At 42.3% G+C, this 23,925-nt stretch overlaps 1 protein-coding gene and 3 pseudogenes across 1 annotated transcript; all 4 read left to right on the top strand.

The window, feature by feature from the left end:
* The first annotated feature begins 1,974 nt into the window (after nucleotides 1-1,974).
* Nucleotides 1,975-2,093, top strand: LOC132458370 (5S ribosomal RNA; annotated as a pseudogene).
* A 12,878-nt stretch (nucleotides 2,094-14,971) lies between these two features.
* LOC132458337 (5S ribosomal RNA) lies at nucleotides 14,972-15,086 on the top strand (annotated as a pseudogene).
* Nucleotides 15,087-15,936: 850 nt separating this feature from the next.
* Nucleotides 15,937-16,628, top strand: LOC132458259 (fucolectin-1-like). Its single transcript, XM_060052835.1, has 2 exons — nucleotides 15,937-16,169; nucleotides 16,410-16,628. Exons 1-2 carry the CDS (start codon nucleotides 15,937-15,939, stop codon nucleotides 16,612-16,614), a joined length of 438 nt encoding a protein of 145 aa, XP_059908818.1. The 3' UTR covers nucleotides 16,615-16,628.
* A 6,934-nt stretch (nucleotides 16,629-23,562) lies between these two features.
* LOC132458338 (5S ribosomal RNA) lies at nucleotides 23,563-23,677 on the top strand (annotated as a pseudogene).
* Nucleotides 23,678-23,925: the final 248 nt, after the last annotated feature.

Consider the following 23,925-nt stretch of genomic DNA (forward strand, 5'->3'; position numbering starts at 1 on the left):
ACCAAACATAATCCTAGAGGTAAATTAATGGCAAAAAATAGGTTGACAACGAACGTATTTGCGATATGTTCAATAACACGTATCCACAGCCAAGATACGTTTTTCAGACAAAATACGTTAAATGAAACGTTCTCTGAAAGGGAGATATGCCTTAATGACAATAATGTGCTATACGTTGACATTTAACCTATCTGGGATACGTTTCAACCAAACATAATCATAGAGGTTAATAAATGGCAAAAAATAGGCTGAGGACGAACGTATTTGCAATACGTTCAATAAAACGTAATCGCGGACAAAATACGTTTTATGACAAACGTAATTGAGAATGCCGAATAGTTTTCTGGGAACGTAATTTTGACGAGACAGGGTTGAACCAGGGGTTAGCAAGACCATGTGACAGAGATTAACATTATCCTTTGTGACATTGACGGGTCTCACGCAAAGTAAATTGCTCGCTGCATGTGAGTTAGGTGAGATCAGGCAGTAAAATGAGTTGTGTCACAGTCCGGTCGTCAGTAGACTGTGACCATACCTAATCTAGTCTATGGAAATAATGTTTGCAAATATCCAACCACCTTCAAACGTCCCTGTTTAATGGGTGGAGTTTAATGTTTCCAAGACAAGTATTATCAGCCTGGACATGTCAAAACCATTTAAAAAAATAAATCTATAACTAAGAATTACAAATAATTACATATAATACTTCTAAAATTATACTTCAGAATGAATACATGGAGGACGAAATACACACATGTATTTCTCCCTCATTGAATATCTTTGCACATGAAATTGGAGAAGAAGGTACAGAGACTGACAAGAAAGACAAGGCCCTAGCTGGTGATCAAACACTTCAATGACAAGATTCTCCTCAGCCTAGACGACCCAGCCAGACAATATCATGTGCATGTAATAAGCCCCATGGTTATTTTATTGTTCTGCCTGTAATACTTTTAAAGTGAGCTACTCACACTTCAGCTTTCTAAATTACGTTTGATGAATTGCTTATGTTAGCTGGTTTGTTGGTTGGGTGAAGGTCTTAGGTTAGAGGTTATTTACTGCAGCTATAGAGATGAAAGGTATAATATGTAACATTTCCACATTAAATTATTCACCAACAACGAGATGTTTTATATTGTGTATCTGTGAGAATATCTCTTCTGATGACAGATAGATAGAAGGGAAACATTACTAGCAACTGCAGAGGGAAATTTGAAGGAGGTTGGATATTTGCAAACATCATTTGTGTAGACTATTACGTATAAGTATACTGACGACCGGAACGGGAATTTGCTAATTTTACACCATGTGACGCGTTTTCAGCGAGCCATTAGCCAAAAGTCTTTGTGTGAGACACGTCAACAGTGTCAATCAGTGTCTCCATTCTATTTCTGTTCCTTTGAATTGAGCTACCGACTCTACTGGTGAGTACCATCTCAAATCAGAGAGATAACTCTTTTAGAGTTTTGTTGTTTTGCTTTTTGACGGTAGATTCTTCACTTTTGAAAGAATGTTAATATGAAGACATGTCTACCAAGTAGCTTGTACTATTTATTATCTGAACAGGTTATTTCTCAAGTATCAACGATGGGGTCCATTCGTCTCATCTGCAGTTTGATTGGTAGGTTTTCCACACAGCACTACAGTATTAATCATTATCCGGTTCATTGAATTTAATTTATGAAAATGTACCTGCCGTAACATTGGACTGCTTACCTCTTTTTATATATATATATATATATATATATTAAAAAAAATTACAGATATGTTACAAAAATATTTTTTGTTATGGATTGAACATTGCACATATTGACAAAACAGGCATGAGAATCATGAATGTAATGCAGTTCAATACAGAGTATTAAAAATAAGAAATAAATATCCAAAAGAAAACATTGATCAGGGCTTCCAGAAGTGTGTACAGTATTAGGTCTCAGTCTTGGCCCTTTATGTACAACAGTGGAGGGTCCCAGATCAGACAGGCTTACCACTATGAACACGCCCGGTCTCGTCTGATCTCGGAAGCTAAGCATGGTTGGGTCTGGTTAGTACTTGGATGGGAGACCGCCTGGGAATACCAGGTGCTGTAGGTGCTGTCGGGTGGTGGCCAAAAGGTGGAACTCTTCCCTCTGGCCTTAACATCAATCCCAGTGCAGTGACGGGGACACTGTGCTGTGGAAGGCGTCGCCCTTCGGAGGAGTCGTAAAACGGAGGTCCTGACACACTGAGGTCATAAAAAGATCCCAGGGCACTTATCGCAAAGAGTAGGGGTTTTCCCCGGTGTCCATGCTAAAACTGCACAACCAGGCTCGTTCTTGCCCCATAATCATCCTCCTGTATAATTGGCTGACTCATTAATTCCCTCACTCTCCACCTCAAGCTGGTGTGTGGTGAGAGTTCTTGCGCAGATTGGCTGCCGTTCATCACCCAAGTGGGATATAAACACTGGTGGTGGTGAGTGAGGTACCCCCGTTCAATGTAAAGCGTCTTTGAGCGTCTAGAAAAGTGCTATATTAATTCAATCTATTATTAGAGTCATTTATCCACATAGTTGTGGGATATATGCTTGTAAATATAAGCTGATAATAGCTGAGATATTACTTATTTTAAGTAAATAGTATTTTCTCTTCACCAGGTGTTTTGGTCCTCTTGTGGAAGTCACCTGGATTTTCAGGTATTTCTATGTGCCCAATTTAGGGGCAGATTACAAGTTATCCAATCAGGCAAGTATTTCAATATGTTTTTTCAACTTGACAAACTGATCTGTGGTTTCACTCTCCATTAGCTGCATCCCGCATTAACGTAGCGTTGAGTGGCACGGCTATTCAGTCTTCAACCGGTTATGGAGGGCTGGCCGAACGCTCCATCGATGGGAACAACGACCCTCAGTTTGAGCACAACAGTTGCAGCCTTACCGCCGGACAGGCTAGAGCATGGTGGAGGCTGGAGCTGCCTGGTGTGTACCGGGTGTCAGAGATTGAGGTCACCAATAGGAATGCCCGTGAGTGGAGGCTCAACAACGTGGAAATTCTCATCGGGGATTCACTGTCAAACAACGGCAATGACAATCCAAGGTGAATCACTGGTCACCGTCCCTACATTTACTCCATACTGTTAGACTCCCAGCAAATCTTTCTGGGTTTTATCTCTCATGACCTCGACCTGCTTTTAAGAGTCTTTGGATAAAAGTATAGAACAGTTTATTCCCAGAAAATAAGGAAACACAACCAGTGCTCTGCTCTAGTACACCTTGACACACACCAGGTACTGGAATTTAGCCTCTGATACCTCCCTTCACCAGACTACTGTATCATCTCTCATTTTCGCTCAGGTGTGCCATCATCAACGATGACCCAGGCTGCGTGACTCAGACTGTCAAGTGTTGGGGAATGGAAGGAAGGTTTATCAACTTCTATCGGTCCTCTGATTTAACAGAACATCTGCAGTTCTGTGAGGTCAAGGTGTACGGAGGTAGGAACCCCGTCCATCATTACAAGATCATCAAAGGGGGATTGGTGTACCAGTACCATTGCTAGTAAAAACATATTTGGTCAATGGTCAAACACTGTTGGTCCTGTGTAGCTCAACTGGTTGAGCATGGCAGTATAACTCCCAGCATTACAGGTTTGTTTTTCTCTGGGCTACCTGTTATAACAATGTATGCACAGGTATTGTAAAATGCTTTGGTAAAATAATCTAGCAAAGGGCAATCTGCATACAGTGTTTTCAACCTGAGGTACGCTTACTACCGGTGGAACACGAGGGTACTGTAGGTGTTACGCTTACTACTGGTGGAACACGATGGTACTGCAGGTGGTGCGCTTACTACTGGTGGAACACGAGGGTACTGCAGGTGTTACGCTTACTACTGGTGGAACACGAGGGTACTGCAGCTGGTACGTGGAATTTTATTCTTGAAACAGGCAAATGCAAGATAAAGGAAAAAAAAACGGATCAAAGATTCAATTAAAAATGCGCAGTAAACAAAGTGTTATGGTTTGTTTGTCTAATGTTCACAATTGATGATTTGTGTTGATTTGTGTTTGCTGAATATACACAAAGGGAGCATAAGCAGCGTTGCTGACTTCTTCTTTCCGCTGTTTCCCACTGGCCATGGCCTTCCTGCAGTAATACGTGTATAAAGGGTTTGATGGCACTCTTTGCTCAAGCGCTGCATTTGTATTTACCTTTTTTCTGCTGTTTGTATATAAGGTGGTCAGTGAATGGTCTTGACGATAATTTGGTGGTCCACCAAAAGTCAAACGTTAGGCCCCACTGATCTACGTGACTGTTCTGTATTGGTATATTAAACATCCCAATTGCTTTGGGATGTTTCAGAGTGAGTGTGTGAAGTATGTTGTTTTCTGTATGGTCCAAGACACCCAATAGACTTCGACATCAATTGAGTTCACGTGTGCTGAGATTTCTGAGGGAAAAGTAAAGCCAAGTGTCTCAAGGTGTTGTATATGCATTTTAAAAACATCCCACACTGTTTGACGATTTAGTGTCAGAAATGACTCTTTGGTAGATGTAAAAGTGTCTGCTAAATGTCTTAATAGTGGGTAGGGATAAGGTGTCTGCTCAAAGAGACATAAAGGGATACTAACACGGCTGAGAGTAGTAATCCCTCACAGCCACACTGTCTTTTGGTTCCCCAGAGTTAGGGCGTGCTCCACCCTCCGTCAGCATTCAGGAGACGGGGAGGAACATCACTCTGGTGGGGAGGCGGCTGTGCTGGTCAGACGCCCTGCTCTACTGCAGAGGCATTCACTGGGACCTGCTGAGCCTCAGGGACCCAGAAGAGCAGGAGAGGATTGATGAGCTGGTGGCTCGCGCCCCCTTCCCACTAACCAGCCACCTCTGGGTGGGCCTGCGCAGGTACTGCCCAGACCTTAGTGTCTATCAGCCAATCAAGTCCTTAAGATCATCTTGTTGTCCATCACTTTGTCGATTGAAATACTATGAATATCACAAAAGCTCAATATTTGGCCACATTATTCTTCCTTCAAACCAGCTCACCCTTTATCTCTGTCAATGTCGTTAGGTCCATTTTAGGAAGCTCCTGGTTTTGGATGTCCGGTGACCCGATGGACTTCAGCCAATGGGACGAAGGCTCTCACCACTCCAGCCCCTGTGGGGGCGTGTCCAGTGTGGAACCTTCCACATGGAGGCAACGCTCCTGTGAAGAACATCTTAACTTCATCTGCTTCACAGGTTGGTCCAGACTATTAGCAGGTCCTTATCAAGCTATATATATCTGTACATTTATACCATGGTCTGGGGGAATACTCGATTCTGATTGGCTAATCCCTGATATATGGACACCTACTAAGTAGTTCCAGTTAAATTGTCTGTTCAGCCTTCAAAACGAGAGCTGGTAAATTGTGTACAAATTATAAATTTGTACACTTCATGTAGAAAGTATAAACCGTCATGATTCCCTTTGAAACGAATGGCGCGGTTATTTCTCTTCAAAACAAGAGCTGGTGAATCGTGAAAAATTCATAAAACTGTAATCAGACAACGCGGTTATATGTTATATACCCTAGAGCAGTGGTTCTCAACCTTTTTTCAGTGATGTACCCCCTGTGAAATATTTTTTCAGCCAAGTACCCCCTAATCAGCGCAAAGCATTTTTGTTTGAAAAAAATATGTAAAACACAGCGTTATGCCATCATTGTCTGATTTATTGAACTGTCAACACTGAACATTGAACATAGTTGCATTGAACTGATATTTTTATTTTTTTACTTTGTAAAAGTAAGACACATAAACATAAATGTACATAAAATAACATAAATATCAGACAAACATACATTTGCAAATAGGTTAACAGAAATAAATACATTTGTAAGAAAAAAATAAATACAAGGGTGAACCTGTGAACTGATTTTTAATGAGAAACTTGTGGTTGTGCTTCACTGAGAAGCTTTGTCATTCTTGGTGACAGGGAGGCAACTGCTGTGATTAAGCTCTTCTCCAGGCTCAGTCTGTTTCTCTGCTTTGTTTTAATCACAGACATTGCAGAGAAGGTGGCCTCACATAAATATGTGGAGGCAAAGGGCAGTAGCGACTCCAAAGCTTTCTGTCCCAGGTCAGGGTGCTCCTGCTTCACACACACCCAAAACTGTGTGAGTGTGGATGTGTCAAACTTTATCCGGAGGCCACGGTCAGATGACACATCAAGGAGTGTTTCCTGATTAGTGACGGGTAGCATGTTTGTTTCGGAAAAGAGAAATGGGTTTCTCACCCAATCCAGCTGTTTAGATTTTTCCTCAATGTCAGGAAAGTAGGAATGGAAATTTTCAATCAAGTTATTCAAATGTCCCACAATGAGCAACTTGACTGAAGCTCTGTCCACATCCTCACAGAGAAAAGCATTCACCTGAGGAAAGCAGGTGAAATCCCCCTGTGAAGAGGCTCTTCTCCACAGCTCTGCTTTCTTCAGGAAGCCATCCACCTTATCATACAGGTTCAAAAGGCTGGTGTCTTTTCCCTGCAGAGACATATTCAGCTCGTTGAGTTTGCTGAATATATCTGCCAGATAAGCCATCTTTGCAATCCAGTCTGTGTCCTGGAACAGGGTGGCATGGGGAGAGCTGTGCTCAATCAGAAATGTTTGAACTTCTGATCGTAATTCATACAGCCGGTTGAGAATTCTCCCTCGAGACAGCCAGCGCACTTCTGTATGGAGCAGCAGCTGTGTGTGTTCCGCTCCCATGTTTTCACAGAGGCGTCGAAACAGGCGTGCGTTACGTGGCCTTGACTTTATAAAGTTGATCACCTTGATGCAGTCGTTCAAAACGTCATGTAGCACAGGGCTCATTCTCTTTGAGGCCAATGCTTCCCTGTGTATGACACAGTGAGTCCACTTCACGTCGGGGTTCTCTTTTTTAATACGCGCTATGAGTCCTCGCGTGCTGCCCGTCATTGATGCTGCTGCGTCCGTGCAGATGCTGCTGCAGGATTTCCAGCTCATGCCATTTTCACAGAAGAAGGTGTTGACAACATCAAAAATGTCCTCTCCTGTTGTTTTCCCCTCCAATGCTTTGCAGAATAGAATGTGCTCATAAATGTCGTCAGTATCGATGTACCGTACAAAAGCAACAAGTTGAGCATTCCCACTGACATCTGTGGATTCATCCAGCTGAAGAGAAAAAGAGTCGCTAAGTTTTCCCACAACTTGCTCGACAATGTCTGTTCCCATTGCATCTATTCTGCGGCACACAGTGTCATTCGACAAAGGCACAGTCTTTAATTTCTCCGCTGCGGTTGTGTCCAGCATTATCTCAGCCAGTTTAACGGCGGCGGGAAGGAGCAGGTCTTCGGCTATGGAGAACGGCTTCTTGGCTTGAGTGATGAGCAAAGAGACCTCAAATGAGGCCTCCAGGGCTTTGGCTGATGTCGTGGACGTGGAGGCTTTCCGCATCGTGTCTTGAGATGACCTGAACTCAAAAAGCTTCCTCTTAAAAAACTCAGGTGCCTTACCAACATGACCGGCATGTTTAGTGTTGAGATGCCGCTGAAGATGTGCTGGCTTCATGCTGCTGTTGGCTAATCTCTCCCCACAGAAGAAACACAACGCCTTGGGTGGATGGCAACTCGTTGATGTAAATCCAATTAAAACATATTCTTCTGAATACTGACGACATTTTTACGGCTCTAATTTGGCTTTCTTTGGCACGACTCCCTTCGTGTTTTCAGCAGCATTGCTGCTACGCTTCAACCACGACTTCATTTTTTTAAGTTTTCAAGCGGCAAATAGTTCTTCACCAGTCATGGGAGGATACAGTGAGGTCAAACTTGGGGGTGTGTTGAGGTGTGTCTGGTACAGGCGGGAAAAGGGTATGATCTGGATCAGACGATGGCCCCAAATAGTGGATAAGTGTTGTGTATTCCACATTGTGTTTTCCGTGAGTTTAAGCCCAGTTCAGACCAAAGATTCACCTTGCAACGGCTTGCAACTCGCAACGCCTTGCAATGCCTTGCAACGAGACGGGCTGCGACGTTCTAAAACTGGGCAGTTCACACTGGCTGCAACGGGCTGCGACGCTAGGTGGTTTCCATAGCAACTGTGAACGCTCTGGCACAGCTGAGAGCCGCAACATCATCATTTGCGTAGGTTAGATTAGTTAGGTTTGCCATTAGTTTTATTTGGATTTTGCTTGAGAGTAGGCTAGAGTTACTGTGTTTTGTCATTCTCCACTACATCTGCATTGGAGTAAATAGCTGGAGCTTACAGTTAGTTTATATTACCCGTTGTACTTGGATACATTGCATTTTCCGTGAGTTGAATTTCAGTTTGATCTGTCTTTGTTCACCATCGGCTCAACTATTACTTGGAGATGGATAACTTAATCATGAAAAGGAGAAGACGGCGAGTTATAAAGCCAAGAATATGGAGCCGCAGTTGGGTACTTCAGCGGCAGAAACAGGGTGCCTACGCCAATCTGTGTAGAGAGCTGGAAGTCGGGGATATCGACCAACGTTGTATAGGACAGGTTGATCCTCCAGCAACTGAATTAAGTTCTCCTCCCTCTCCTCGGACCAGAAGTCTGCCATCTTCGGATCTTTTTATGCTGGAGTGGACAGTACGGTACCGGGACGGAGTAAGGCCGTGACGTACAAGTTGTTCTGTGCTGTGATTGGCTGAAGAGGAATAGTTAAATCGCCGCGTTCTAAAACTGGACCTTGCGATTTGACATGTTCAATCTCTGGCGACTCCTTGCAACTCCTTGCAACGGCTTGCAACGACCCGTTCACACCGCCCCTGCGACGTTCAAAAACCGTCTCGTTGCAAGCCGTTGCAAGGTGAATCTTTGGTCTGAACTGGGCTTTCACCTGTTGTATTCAACATCTGGGACAGGGAGGGAGGTCTGCTGAGGTGGAATGGGACATTGTTTTTATTTTATTTAGCATAGACCCTGGCCCAGACGATCATGGCTGACACACACACACACACACACACACACACACACACACACACACACACACACACACACACACACACACACACAGTAATATGTATATCAGCGCAAACGCTCACAGGCACGAACGTTAGCCTCCGGAAATAAATACGAATATCCCGCTTATCATACGGTGACATTCTTCCAAAATAACTAGGCCTATTTATTTAATGATTTTGTTGCCATTTCGGGATTTCTGCTAAGAAAAAATAGTTCTTCACGCAAATGCGCAGTAACCCACTGTCTGGCTTTAAGTTTAAATGACTTTCTGTTATGTTAAATTACCGGACTAAGGAATGATATGAAAGATGTGAAAAAAAACAAAAAAAAAACGTTTTTTTTTCTAACCCTAAAAAATCTCACGTACCCCCTGTACTACCTTCACGTACCCCCAGGGGTACGCGTACCCCCGGTTGAGAACCACTGCCCTAGAGTATCTGTGGTATAAAGGCTGGGACGAATTTCGAATTATAATGTACAATGTACAATGTATAACGTTAGCTCTCAGATTCAGATTCAGCTTTATTTGCCAGGTTTGCGTAACAAACAAGGAATTTGACTTTGGTTAGGGTGGGGGCAATTTCTGAGCGTTCAACAGAGTGACTGCCTGGGGAAAGAAGCTGACTTTGTGTCTGCTGGTTTTGGCAAACAGCGCCCTGTATCGCGTACCAGAGGGAAAGAGGTTGTACAGGTTGTGACCATGATGTGAACAATGTTTCCGTTGCATAAGGAGGGTAATGATTGTTCCAGGTATTAGTCAAACCCTCAGGCATACCAGGGAAACTAAATTATGGCTTGTGAAAAACTTATGTCTGGATTGTCTGGAAATCTAAATGAATGTTCTTAATTTATTTTCTTTGGCAAGTGACCATGGTATAAGCGGGAAAATGCCCTTCAAGGTGTCTTCCTCCGCGCGTCGGACGGTTCTAAGACCTCCACGTCGTCCATTAATTCCTGATAATGGACACCTCGACGGGCATTATCACTTGAATATATATATATATATATATATATGTATACATTCAATCCTTTTTAATTGAACATTTAAACAATTACAAACTGCTTTACACAGTAAGAGGGTCGAGATTCCAGTTTGGGTAAATTAAAGTCCTCATAAGTATTGTGCTCAACCTAGGAGTGTGAATGAGTGTAATCAGCTGTAGGTATTCTACGCCACTTTCATTATCCTTCTTGTATATATTTATGTTTCCGCAGGTCAGACTGAGGGAGTGAAGAAGTTGCACTTCAATAGTTCCACAAGAGAGAATCAAATTCGCTGCACCTAACTTGGCCTCACTGGGGAACTGAGCTGCTGATTCCGACAAGGTCCTACGTAGTGAAGCTTCCGAATGCTGTAGCTCAGAGTGTCCTTGGTAGATGGCTTGTTCTGCATGATACAACATTATGGACAATGTGACATAGCATGTAGAATGCATTCAAGTTAATCAATTCATTCCTTCACGAGCAGATGTAGGTGTGTCATGCATCAGTCTTTTGTTTCGAAATGTTGAGCTTGTGAGTTCAGGATTGTACCGAAAGACTAGATAAAGTATCTGTTGGCTTCTATCTCTGTCTGGCTACGCTGATTCAGAAATAATATCCACACAGTAGAGATGTTTCTTAAACTCTGATCGATTTAGTTGTTTTCAGGGAATTTAAAGGGGGTTAATATTTATTTATTGATTTGGATGATGAAAGCGGTTCAAACACAGAGATACACCATTTGAGAATGTGTAAAATGTGATTTCCAGTCAAACTTTATGAAACAGTGTGTGCGTTTTAATAATGTTAACAATTTATCCAGTTGTGATTGTGCTGGTTTTTCTTTCTTTTTGCATATAATTGCAACATAGCTAATGTTTGTTTCTAGTGTCATCCTGCTATCACTGACCCAAATACCCAATCATTAGAGTTTGAGATCCATAACTAACCCATCCAGCCCGTCCAGACAGCCCTGCAACACGTGGCCCGTCAAGGCAGCAGCTCAGGCCTCTGGCCTCCAGGATGGAGGGGGAGGTCGCTCAGAGGTCACGCTTGGGCAGGTGTGGGGAGTGGGGACAATGTTATTTATATATTTTTTAAGTTAGTTAAGAGTCTGTTGTTTTAGTTGGGTATGGTAAGACTGGTCAGAGCCCATTTTGTGTATTTTGTTTTATGGAGTGTGGATTAGTGGTTGTGGGGCTGGGTGAAGCTGCACACCTGTTGTACGTTGATTAATCAATGTGCACAGGTTAAGCCAGCCATCACCACACACACTCTGTAGGGAGATGTCCCGCATGGCAATATGGATCACTATCTTCATGTTAAATAAATAAAGTGAGTTACAAGCGATCCTGACTCTGCAACCTTTTTTCAAAATAACACACAGCAAGGTTGGTAGCACGATCACATGTGAGCGTCCTCCTGGCATCCAATTATCAACTCGCCCGTACCAGAAGTCAGGAACATTTTCCCAAACGTCGAGCCGGATCAGGCCAGGCCCCTCTGGCAGATCCTCGCCTGTGTTCACCGATTCATACTTGATCTCCATGTAAGCTTGGATGGCACCTGGCGCTCCTGGAGCGCTCACCGCGAACAGGTTCTCCATCCATCTAGTGAGGTGTATTGTTGGGGATAACAGTACAACATGTCGTCCCTATCATCCTGCACACACACCCCTTCTTGCTCTGCCAATAATACATATAAGGCTAGCCTATTCTGATAGGTCATTCTGGAGCTGGCATCAAATTGTTCTGATAGCCCCTTGACCGCATCCGTTGTCAAATTGACCAAACCATTGCTGATTATAGTATATATATTTTAACCAATCAACATTTTTGTTAATGGTAGTGTCACGCCAAATTTGTACCGGGTGCCAAATTTGTACCGGGCACGTCATCAGATGTCCGTTGCAAGGCAACGGACAACTGATTACCTAAGGGTTGTCCGTTGCCGGGCAGGTTTAAAAAAAATTCGCGCTCATGTTGCCAAAGACGAAATAACATAATACAGATAACTGATCGCTAGATAACACTTGTTTATACTTTACATTTGTATTGTATTTAATTGTTTAATCAAATTTATTTAATTTGTAAGTGTAAGTGTTATCGGTCTTGTCACGGTCAATGTTATCGGTCTTGTCACGGTCAATGAACAAGTGCGAAATGAACGAGCTTGACGCATCGTTTCCACATACGTATGTTTTTCGTATCCGTGCTTCCGTAAATTTACGGAAGGAGTCGCTAGTGTTTTCCGTATGGACATGAATTTATTTACGGACAAAAGACGGGGGAGCGTATGATAATGGCCGTTTTTAGGAGACCGGTACTTTGGAACATGAGGATCGACATATACAGAGATAAAAACAAAACCAACTAGGCTTGGAAAGAGATCGGCGAGGAGTTTGGCCTGCCAGGTACTTACATGTTTTGTGAAAAACATAAAAACTTTCATGCAGTGTCTCCGTAAAACGACGGCGAAAGTTAAATTTTTTGAACGCATAGTACGGACATACCGGACAGAAATTTTACGGAGGGGAGGAGTCTCGGAGGAAAAACTGACATTACGGAGAATCACGTAGGAATTAATGGACTTTCGGTCGGAGACGGTTCGTCGCGATCGTCCGTTGCCAGGCAACGGACGACGCGATCATCTGTTGCCAGGCAGGTTTGGAATGGATTACGTATGGATGACGTGCCCGGTCAAATTTGGCACCCAGTACAAATTTGGCGTGACTGTGGCCCACCAAAAAAAAAGATTTAAACCCTGCCTCTATTTGATTGCATCATGTGGCTGTTGCTCTTGGCTCGGCTGGCTATGGTCCTGGGGTAGTTGGTCGGCTCTGTGCGTGTATGCATCTGGCTCCGGAACTTTGTGTTTCTCTTGTTGGTATACAAACTCATGTATAGCTGTTAGTTATCAAACATATATTTCCTAATTCTATTTTTAATTGCTCTAATTGAAGGCCCTCGAAATGTAGATGAAGGCATGAGTCGACCCTTAAGCATTTCATGCGGGGTTAGATGTGTCATTCTGTTTGCTTGCATGTGATAACTCATTAGTGCTACTGGTAGTGCATCTACACAATTCAATTGAGTCAAATTTTTGATTTCAGCATCCGCACTTTAATTTAATTTCTCACTAGGGTAGAATAAAGTGTCTTGGCCTCAGTGGCCAAGACAAAAGCCCACAGTGAGCGCACCTTGGCTTCAGGGCACAAACCACAGGGGGCTTGAGGACTGGGGAGGCAGCAAGAGGCATCCGTCTGCGACACCGAAGACCCAGGCTCCAGAAGGGAGGTGGGGACAGGTACTCCCTGGAGAGGGTGGAGCAGGCTCAAGGAACCAATGGGGTGTCGCAGAATATACTTTTTGGGTTAATTGGGAGACGTCAAGACATGACATGGTTAACCAGGGGTTAGCAAGACCATGTGACAGAGATTAACATTATCCTTTGTGACATTGACGGGTCTCACGCAAAGTAAATTGCTCGCTGCATGTGAGTTAGGTGAGATCAGGCAGTAAAATGAGTTGTGTCACAGTCCGGTCGTCAGTAGACTGTGACCATACCTAATCTAGTCTATGGAAATAATGTTTGCAAATATCCAACCACCTTCAAACGTCCCTGTTTAATGGGTGGAGTTTAATGTTTCCAAGACAAGTATTATCAGCCTGGACATGTCAAAACTATTTAAAAAAATAAATCTATAACTAAGAATTACAAATAATTACATATAATACTTCTAAAATTATACTTCAGAATGAATACATGGAGGAAGAAATACACACATGTATTTCTCCCTCATTGAATATCTTTGCACATGAAATTGGAGAAGAAGGTACAGAGACTGACAAGAAAGACAAGGCCCTAGCTGGTGATCAAACACTTCAATGACAAGATTCTCCTCAGCCTAGACGACCCAGCCAGACAATATCATGTGCATGTAATAAGCCCCATGGTTATTTTATTGTTCTGCCTGTAATACTTTTAAAGTGAGCTACTCACACTTCAGCTTTCTAAATTACGTTTGATAAATTGCTTATGTTAGCTGGTTTGTTGGTTGGGTGAAGGTCTTAGGTTAGAGGTTATTTACAGCAGCTATAGAGATGAAAGGTATAATATGTAACATTTCCACATTAAATTATTCACCAACAACGAGATGTTTTATATTGTGTATCTGTGAGAATATATCTTCTGATGACAGATAGATAGAAGGGAAACATTACTAGCAACTGCAGAGGGAAATTTGAAGGAGGTTGGATATTTGCAAACATCATTTGTGTAGACTATTACGTATAAGTATACTGACGACCGGAACGGGAATTTGCTAATTTTACACCATGTGACGCGTTTTCAGCGAGCCATTAGCCAAAAGTCTTTGTGTGAGACACGTCAACAGTGTCAATCAGTGTCTCCATTCTATTTCTGTTCCTTTGAATTGAGCTACCGACTCTACTGGTGAGTACCATCTCAAATCAGAGAGATAACTCTTTTAGAGTTTCGTTGTTTTGCTTTTTGACGGTAGATTCTTCACTTTTGAAAGAATGTTAATATGAAGACATGTCTACCAAGTAGCTTGTACTATTTATTATCTGAACAGGTTATTTCTCAAGTATCAACGATGGGGTCCATTCGTCTCATCTGCAGTTTGATTGGTAGGTTTTCCACACAGCACTACAGTATTAATCATTATCCGGTTCATTGAATTTAATTTATGAAAATGTACCTGCCGTAACATTGGACTGCTTACCTCTTTTTGTATATATATATATATATATATATATAAATATATATATATATATATATAATTTTTTTTTACAGATATGTTATAAAAATATTTTTTGTTATGGATTGAACATTGCACATATTGACAAAACAGGCATGAGAATCATGAATGTAATGCAGTTCAATACAGAGTATTAAAAATAGGAAATAAATATCCAAAAGAAAACATTGATCAGGGTTTCCAGAAGTGTACATTAGGGCTCAGTCTTGGCCCTTTATGTACAACAGTGGAGGGTCCCAGATCAGACAGGCTTACCACTATGACCACGCCCGGTCTCGTCTGATCTCGGAAGCTAAGCATGGGCCTGGTTAGTACTTGGAAGGGAGACCGCCTGGGAATACCAGGTGCTGTTGGTGCTGTCGGGTGGTGGCAAAAAGATGGAACTCTTCCCTCTGGCCTTAACATCAATCCCAGTGTAGTGACGGGAACAAATGCTGTGGAAGGCGTCGTCCTTCGGAGGAGACGTAAAACGGAGGTCCTGACTCACTGAGGTCATAAAAAGAACCCAGGCACTTATCGCAAAGAGTAGGGGTTTTCCCCGGTGTCCTTGCTAAAACTGCCCAACCAGGCTCATTCTTGCCCCATAATCATCCTCCTGTATAATTGGCTGACTCATTAATTCCCTCACACTCCACCTCAAGCTGGTGTGTGGTGAGCGTTCTTGCGCAGATTGGCTGCCGTTCATCACCCATGTGGGTGCTACACACTGGTGGGGGTGAGTGAGGTACCCCCGTTCACTGTAAAGCGTCATTGAGGGTCTAGAAAAGTGCTATATTAATTCAATCTATTATTATTAGATCTAATCATAGTACTTCAATTGTTCATTGTTGAGATATCTGATCTTTTCAAGGCTTAATACATTCCCAATTTCCCTTTGCCACGATTCTTGACTTGTTGCAGTCATTTATCGACATAGTTGCGGGATATATGCTTGTAAATATAAGCTGATAATAGCTGAGATATTACTTATTTTAAGTAAATAGTATTTTCTCTTCACCAGGTGTTTTGGTCCTCTTGTGGAGGTCACCTGGATTTTCAGGTATTTCTATGTGCCCAATTTATGGGCCGATTGCAAGTTATCCAATCAGGCAAGTATTTCAATATGTTTTTTCAACTTGACAAACTAGTCTGTGGTTTCATTCTCCATTAGCTGCATCCCGCATTAACGTAGCGTTGAGTGGCACGGCTATTCAGTCTACAACCAACATGGGAGCGCTGGCCGAACGCTCCATCGATGGGAACAACGACCCTCAGTGGGAGCACAACAGTTGCAGCTTTACCGCCTTCCAGGCTAAAGCATGGTGGAGGCTGGAGCTGCCTGGTGTGTACCGGGTGTCAGAGATTGAGGTCACCAATATGAATATCGGGAGGAGCAGGCTCAACAACGTGGAAATTCTCATCGGGGATTCACTGTCAAACAACGGCAATGACAATCCAAGGTGAATCACTGGTCACCGTCCCTACATTTACTCCATACTGTTAGACTCCCAGCAAATCTTTCTGGGTTTTATCTCTCATGACCTCGACCTGCTTTTAAATGTCTTTGGATAAAAGTATAGAATAGGAAACACAACCAGTGCTCTGCTCTAGTACACTTGGAAACACACCAGTTACGGGAATTTGACCTCTGATACCTACCTTCACCAGACTACTGTATCGTCTCTCTGTCTTTCGCTCAGGTGTGCCATCATCAACGATGACCCAGGCTGCTTGACTCAGACTGTCAAGTGTTGGGGAATGGAAGGAAGGTTTATCAACTTCTACCGGTCCTCTGATGAAATCCAATATCTGCAGCTCTGTGAGGTCAAGGTGTACGGAGGTAGGGACCCCGTCCATCATTACATGATCATCAAAGGGGGATTGGTGTACCAGTACCATTGCTAGTAAAACATATTTGGTCAATGGTCAAACACTGTGTGGCTCAACTGGTTGAGCATGGCAGTATAACTCCCAGCATTAGAGGTTTGTTTTTCTCTGGGCTACATGTTATAACAATAAATGCACAGGTATTGTAAGACGCTTTGGTAAAATAATCTAGCAAAGGGCAATCAGCATTCAGTGTTTTCAACCTGTGGTACGCTTACTACTGGTGGAACACGATGGTACTGCAGGTGTTACGCTTACTACTGGTGGAAAACGATGGTACTGCAGGTGGTACGCTTACTACTGGTGGAAAACGATGGTACTGCAGGTGGTAGGCTTACTACTGGTGGAACACGAGGGTACTGCAGGTGGTACGCTTACTACTGGTGGAAAACGATGGTACTGCAGGTGGTACGCTTACTACTGGTGGAACACGAGGGTACTGCAGCTGGTACGTGGAATTTTATTCTTGAAAGAGGCAAATGCAAGATAAAGGAAAAGAAAATACAGATTAAAGATTAAATTATAAATATTCAGTAAACAAAGTATTATGGTTTGTTTGTCTAATGTTCTCAATTGACGATTTGTGTTGAATTGTGTTTGCTGAATATACACAAAGGGAGCATAAGCAGCGTTGCTGACCTCTTCTTTCCGCTGTTTCCCACTGGCCATGGCCTTCCTGCAGTAATACTTGTTTATAAAGGGTTTGATGGCACTCTTTGCTCAAGCACTGCATTTGTATTTACCTTTTTTCTGCTGTTTGTATATAAGGTGGTCAGTGAATGGTCTTGACGACAATTTAGTGGTCCACCAAAAGTCAAACGTGAGGCCCCACTGATCTACGTGACATCCCAATTGCATTGGGATGTTGTTTTCTGTATGGTCCAAGGCACCCAATAGACTTCGACATCAATTGAGTTCACGTGTGCTGAGATTTCTGAGGGAAAAGTAAAGCCAAGTGTCTGATGGTGTTATATATGCATTAAAAAAACATCCCACACTGTTTGACGATTTAGTGTCAGAAATGACTCTTTGGTAGATGTAAAAGTGTCTGCTAAATGTCTTAATAGTGGGTAGGGATAAGGTGTCTGCTCAAAGAGAAATCAAGGGATACTTACACGGCTGAGAGTAGTAATCGCTCACAGCCACGCTGTCTTTTGGTTCCCCAGAGTTAGGGCGTGCTCCACCCTCCGTCAGCATTCAGGAGACGGGGAGGAACATCACTCTGGTGGGGAGGCGGCTGTGCTGGTCAGACGCCCTGCTCTACTGCAGAGACTTTCACTGGGACCTGCTGAGCCTCAGGGACCCAGAAGACCAGGAGAGGATTGATGAGCTGGTGGCTCGCGCCCCCTTCCCACTAACCAGCCACCTCTGGGTGGGCCTGCGCAGGTACTGCCCAGACCTTAGTGTCTATCAGGCAATCAAGTCCTTAGGATCATCTTGTTGTCCATCACTTTGTCTAATGAAATACTATGAATATCACAAAAGCTAAATATTTGGCCACATTATTCTTCCTTCAAACCAGCTCACCCTTTATCTCTGTCAATGTCGTTAGGTCCATTTTAGGAAGCTCCTGGTTTTGGATGTCCGGTGACCCGATGGACTTCAGCCAATGGGACGAAGGCTCTCACCACTCCAGCCCCTGTGGGGGCATGTCCAGTGTGGAACCTTCCACATGGAGGCAACGCTCCTGTGAAGAACATCTTAACTTCATCTGCTTCACAGGTTGGTCCAGACTATTAGCAGGTCCTTATCAAGCTATATATATCTATACATTTATACCATGGTCTTGGGAGATACTCGATTCTGATTGGCTAATCCCTGATATATGGACACCTACTAAGTAGTTCCAGTCAAATTGTCTGTTCAGCCTTCAAAACGAGAGCTGGTAAATTGTGTACAAACTGTACATTTGTACACTTAATGTAGAAAGTATAAACCGTCACGATTCCCATTGAAACGAATGGCGCGGTTATTTCCCTTCAAAACGAGAGCTGGTGAATTGTGAAAAATTAATAAAACTGTAATCAGACAACGCGGTTATATGTTATATACCCTAGAGTATCTGTGGTATAAAGGCTGGGACGAATTCCGAATTATAATATGTACAATGTATAACGTTAGCTCTCAGATTCAGATTCAGCTTTATTTGCCAGGTTTGCGTAACAAACAAGGAATTTGACTTTGGTTAGGGTGGGGGCTATTTCTGAGCGTTCAACAGAATGACTGCCTGGGGAAAGAAGCTGACTTTGAGTCTGCTGGTTTTGGCAAACAGCGCCCTGTATCGCGTACCAGAGGGAAAGAGGTTGTACAGGTTGTGACCATGATGTGAACAATGTTTCCGTTGCATAAGTACCTTACAGGAGGGTAATGATTGTTCCAGGTATTAGTCAAACCCTCAGGCATACCAGGGAAACTAAATTATGGCTTGTGAAAAACTTGTATCTGGATTGTCTGGAAATCTAAATGAATGGTCTTAATTTATTTTCTTTGGCAAGTGACCATGGTATAAGCGGGAAAATGCCCTTCAAGGCGTCGTCCTCCGCACGTCGGACGGTTCTAAGACCTCCACGTCGTCCATTAATTCCTGATAATGGACACCTCGTCGGGCATTATCACTTGAATATATATATCTATATATATATAGATATATATATAGATATATATGTATACATTCAACCCTTTTTAATTGAACATTTAAACAATTACGAACTGCTTTACACAGTAAGAGGGTCGAGATTCCAGTTTGGGTAAATTAAAGTCCTCATAAGTATTGTGCTCAACCTAGGAGTGTGAATGAGTGTAATCAGCTGTAGGTATTCTACGCCACTTTCATTATCCTTCTTGTATATTTTTATATTTCCGCAGGTCAGACCGAGGGAGTGAAGAAGTTGCACTTCTATAGTTCCACAAGGGAGAATCAAATTCGCTGCACCTAACTTGGCCTCACTGGGGAACAGAGCTGCTGATTCCGACAAGGTCCTACGTATTGAAGCTTCCGAATGCTGAGTGTCCGTGGTAGATGGCTTGTTCTGCATAATATCACATTATGGACAATGTGACATAGCATGTAGAATACATTCACTTTAGAAGTTAATCAATTCATTCCTTCACGAGCAGATGTAGGTGTGTCATGCATCAGTCTTTTGTTTCGAAATGTTGAGCTTGTGAGTTCAGGATTGTATCGAAAGTATCTGTTGGCTTCTATCTCTGTCTGGCTAAGCTGATTCAGAAATAATATCCACACAGTAGAGATGTTTATTAAACTCTGATCAATTTAGTTGTTTTCAGGGAATTTAGAGGGGGGGTAATATTTATTTATTGATTTGGATGATGAAAGCAGTTCAAACACAGAGATACAACATTTGAGAATGTGTAAAATGTGATTTCCAGTCAAACTTTATGAACCAGTGTGTGCGTTTTAATAATGTGAACACTTTATCCAGTTGTGATTGTGCTGTTTTTTCTTTCTTTTTGCATATAATTGCAACATAGCTAATGTTTGTTGCTAGTGTCATCCTGCTATCACTGACCCAAACACCCAATCATTAGAGTTTGAGATCCATATATATATATAAGGCTAGCCTATTCTGATAGGTCATTCTGGAGGTGGCATCTAATTGTTCTGATAGTCCCTTGACCGCATCCGTTGTCAAATTGACCAAACCGTTGCTGATTATAGCATATATAATTTATCCAATCGACATTTTTGTTAATGGTGGCCCACCAAAACAACTGATTCAAACCCTGCCACTATTTGATTGCATCATGTGGCTGTTGCTCTTGGCACGGCTGGCTCAGGTCCTGGGGTAGTTGGTCGGCTCTGTGCGTGTATGCATCTGGCTCCGGAACTTTGTGTTTCTCTTGTTGGAATACAAACTCATGTATAGCTGTTAGTTATCAAACATATATTTCTTAATTCTATGTCTAATTGCTCCCTTATGGGGCCCTCGAAATGTAGGTGAAGGCATGAGTCGACCCTTAAGCATTTCATGCGGGGTTAGATGTGTCATTCTGTTAGCTTGCATGTGATAACTCATTAGTGCTACTGGTAGTGCATCTACAAAATTCAATTGAGTCAAATTTTTGATTTCAGCATCCGCACATTGATTTAATTTCTCACTAGGGTGGAATAAAGAGTCATCCGAACTTGTAGCAATTCATAAATCATACGGTAATAATGGTAGAGTGACATACAATAAACACACACGCACATGGTACTTTCTTCTTCTATTTTATTTTCACTTCACTGTGGATAACGTGAATTAGAAATGTAGGTAACATTTTATCCTACTTATTTCGTTAAATTTTAGGCATTGTCGATTATTATCTCTTGATTAAATGATCACTTTTAATATAATGTCTGTAATTACCGTATCTCTCAGGGAATATGCTGTGGACAACTTTAAATGCTAATTGTTGCTCTAGATTATAAAAGGTACATTTTCAAATGCAGCAAACTTATTTAAGTTTGCCATTAAACCATTAATCAAATCACAGCACATCATAATAGCAATTACCAGCATAAATATTAATGTTAACGTTAATGTGGGCAATTATTATACCTCCCTCGTCCACCACAGCTCTCCTCACTGCTCCTCTGCCTCTGCCTCTGTTCATGAAGAATTTCCTGAAGTCATTATTCAGAAGGCTAATGTGTAGTTTTACAGGACATCTTCACAAAGCAAAGGCCTATACTTTTACAGGGCTCCTCGAGTATGGAAGACTCGAGGAGCGAATGCTTATTACATGGGCAACATTCTCTAACAGCAATCAATTTGTCATTGTTTCTGTCCAACAGGTTGTGAATTTGTTGTAACATTATAACAGGGGATTACTTACTCTATGCTGTTTCCAGCTCCCGTGGTTTCCGCTGTGTTTTTGACGAAACATTCAGAAGAATAACGTGAACGATTCCAGAATTACTATTCTCCAGTCTTTTTTCATGTTGTACCTTAAAATCGAATTTAGCATAGACAGAGCAAACCTTGTTTACCTTGTTATGTCCGACACCTCACAATTGAATAGCATAGTATATTTTCCACACCCCACTTTCGACCTTCTTCCTTCTCCTGGTCGACATCCTCAACCCTTCCCAACTGCGCCGCCTCAGTGGCCAAGACAAAAGCCCACAGTGAGCGCACCTTGGCTTCAGGGCACAAACCACAGGGGGCTTGAGGACTGGGGAGGCAGCAAGAGGCATCCGTCTGCGACACCGAAGACCCAGGCTCCAGAAGGGAGGTGGGGACAGGTACTCCCTGGAGAGGGTGGAGCAGGCTCAAGGAACCAATGGGGTGTCGCAGAATATACTTTTTGGGTTAATTGGGAGACGTCAAGACATGACATGGTTAACCAGGGGTTAGCAAGACCATGTGACAGAGATTAACATTATCCTTTGTGACATTGACGGGTCTCACGCAAAGTAAATTGCTCGCTGCATGTGAGTTAGGTGAGATCAGGCAGTAAAATGAGTTGTGTCACAGTCCGGTCGTCAGTAGACTGTGACCATACCTAATCTAGTCTATGGAAATAATGTTTGCAAATATCCAACCACCTTCAAACGTCCCTGTTTAATGGGTGGAGTTTAATGTTTCCAAGACAAGTATTATCAGCCTGGACATGTCAAAACTATTTAAAAAAATAAATCTATAACTAAGAATTACAAATAATTACATATAATACTTCTAAAATTATACTTCAGAATGAATACATGGAGGAAGAAATACACACATGTATTTCTCCCTCATTGAATATCTTTGCACATGAAATTGGAGAAGAAGGTACAGAGACTGACAAGAAAGACAAGGCCCTAGCTGGTGATCAAACACTTCAATGACAAGATTCTCCTCAGCCTAGACGACCCAGCCAGACAATATCATGTGCATGTAATAAGCCCCATGGTTATTTTATTGTTCTGCCTGTAATACTTTTAAAGTGAGCTACTCACACTTCAGCTTTCTAAATTACGTTTGATAAATTGCTTATGTTAGCTGGTTTGTTGGTTGGGTGAAGGTCTTAGGTTAGAGGTTATTTACAGCAGCTATAGAGATGAAAGGTATAATATGTAACATTTCCACATTAAATTATTCACCAACAACGAGATGTTTTATATTGTGTATCTGTGAGAATATATCTTCTGATGACAGATAGATAGAAGGGAAACATTACTAGCAACTGCAGAGGGAAATTTGAAGGAGGTTGGATATTTGCAAACATCATTTGTGTAGACTATTACGTATAAGTATACTGACGACCGGAACGGGAATTTGCTAATTTTACACCATGTGACGCGTTTTCAGCGAGCCATTAGCCAAAAGTCTTTGTGTGAGACACGTCAACAGTGTCAATCAGTGTCTCCATTCTATTTCTGTTCCTTTGAATTGAGCTACCGACTCTACTGGTGAGTACCATCTCAAATCAGAGAGATAACTCTTTTAGAGTTTCGTTGTTTTGCTTTTTGACGGTAGATTCTTCACTTTTGAAAGAATGTTAATATGAAGACATGTCTACCAAGTAGCTTGTACTATTTATTATCTGAACAGGTTATTTCTCAAGTATCAACGATGGGGTCCATTCGTCTCATCTGCAGTTTGATTGGTAGGTTTTCCACACAGCACTACAGTATTAATCATTATCCGGTTCATTGAATTTAATTTATGAAAATGTACCTGCCGTAACATTGGACTGCTTACCTCTTTTTGTATATATATATATATATATATATATAAATATATATATATATATATATAATTTTTTTTTACAGATATGTTATAAAAATATTTTTTGTTATGGATTGAACATTGCACATATTGACAAAACAGGCATGAGAATCATGAATGTAATGCAGTTCAATACAGAGTATTAAAAATAGGAAATAAATATCCAAAAGAAAACATTGATCAGGGTTTCCAGAAGTGTACATTAGGGCTCAGTCTTGGCCCTTTATGTACAACAGTGGAGGGTCCCAGATCAGACAGGCTTACCACTATGACCACGCCCGGTCTCGTCTGATCTCGGAAGCTAAGCATGGGCCTGGTTAGTACTTGGAAGGGAGACCGCCTGGGAATACCAGGTGCTGTTGGTGCTGTCGGGTGGTGGCCAAAAGGTGGAACTCTTCCCTCTGGCCTTAACATCAATCCCAGTGCAGTGACGGGGACACTGTGCTGTGGAAGGCGTCGCCCTTCGGAGGAGACGTAAAACTGAGGTCCTGACTCACTGAGGTCATATAAAGACCCTAGGGCACTTATCGCAAAGAGTAGGGGTTTTCCCCGGTGTCCATGCTAAAACTGCACAACCAGGCTCGTTCTTGCCCCATAATCATCCTCCTGTATA

Source organism: Gadus macrocephalus, chromosome 5, assembly GCF_031168955.1.
Source record: "Gadus macrocephalus chromosome 5, ASM3116895v1".
Classification (NCBI taxonomy): domain Eukaryota; kingdom Metazoa; phylum Chordata; class Actinopteri; order Gadiformes; family Gadidae; genus Gadus; species Gadus macrocephalus.

Excerpts from the sequence above, each read along its gene's own strand:
- LOC132458259 (XM_060052835.1), top strand. The coding sequence starts at position 15,937 with ATGGGAGCGCTGGCCGAACGCTCCATCGATGGGAACAACGACCCTCAG. Across the intron at positions 16,170-16,409 it reads AACGGCAATGACAATCCAAG|GTGTGCCATCATCAACGATG; the intron begins GTGAATCACTGG and ends TCTTTCGCTCAG.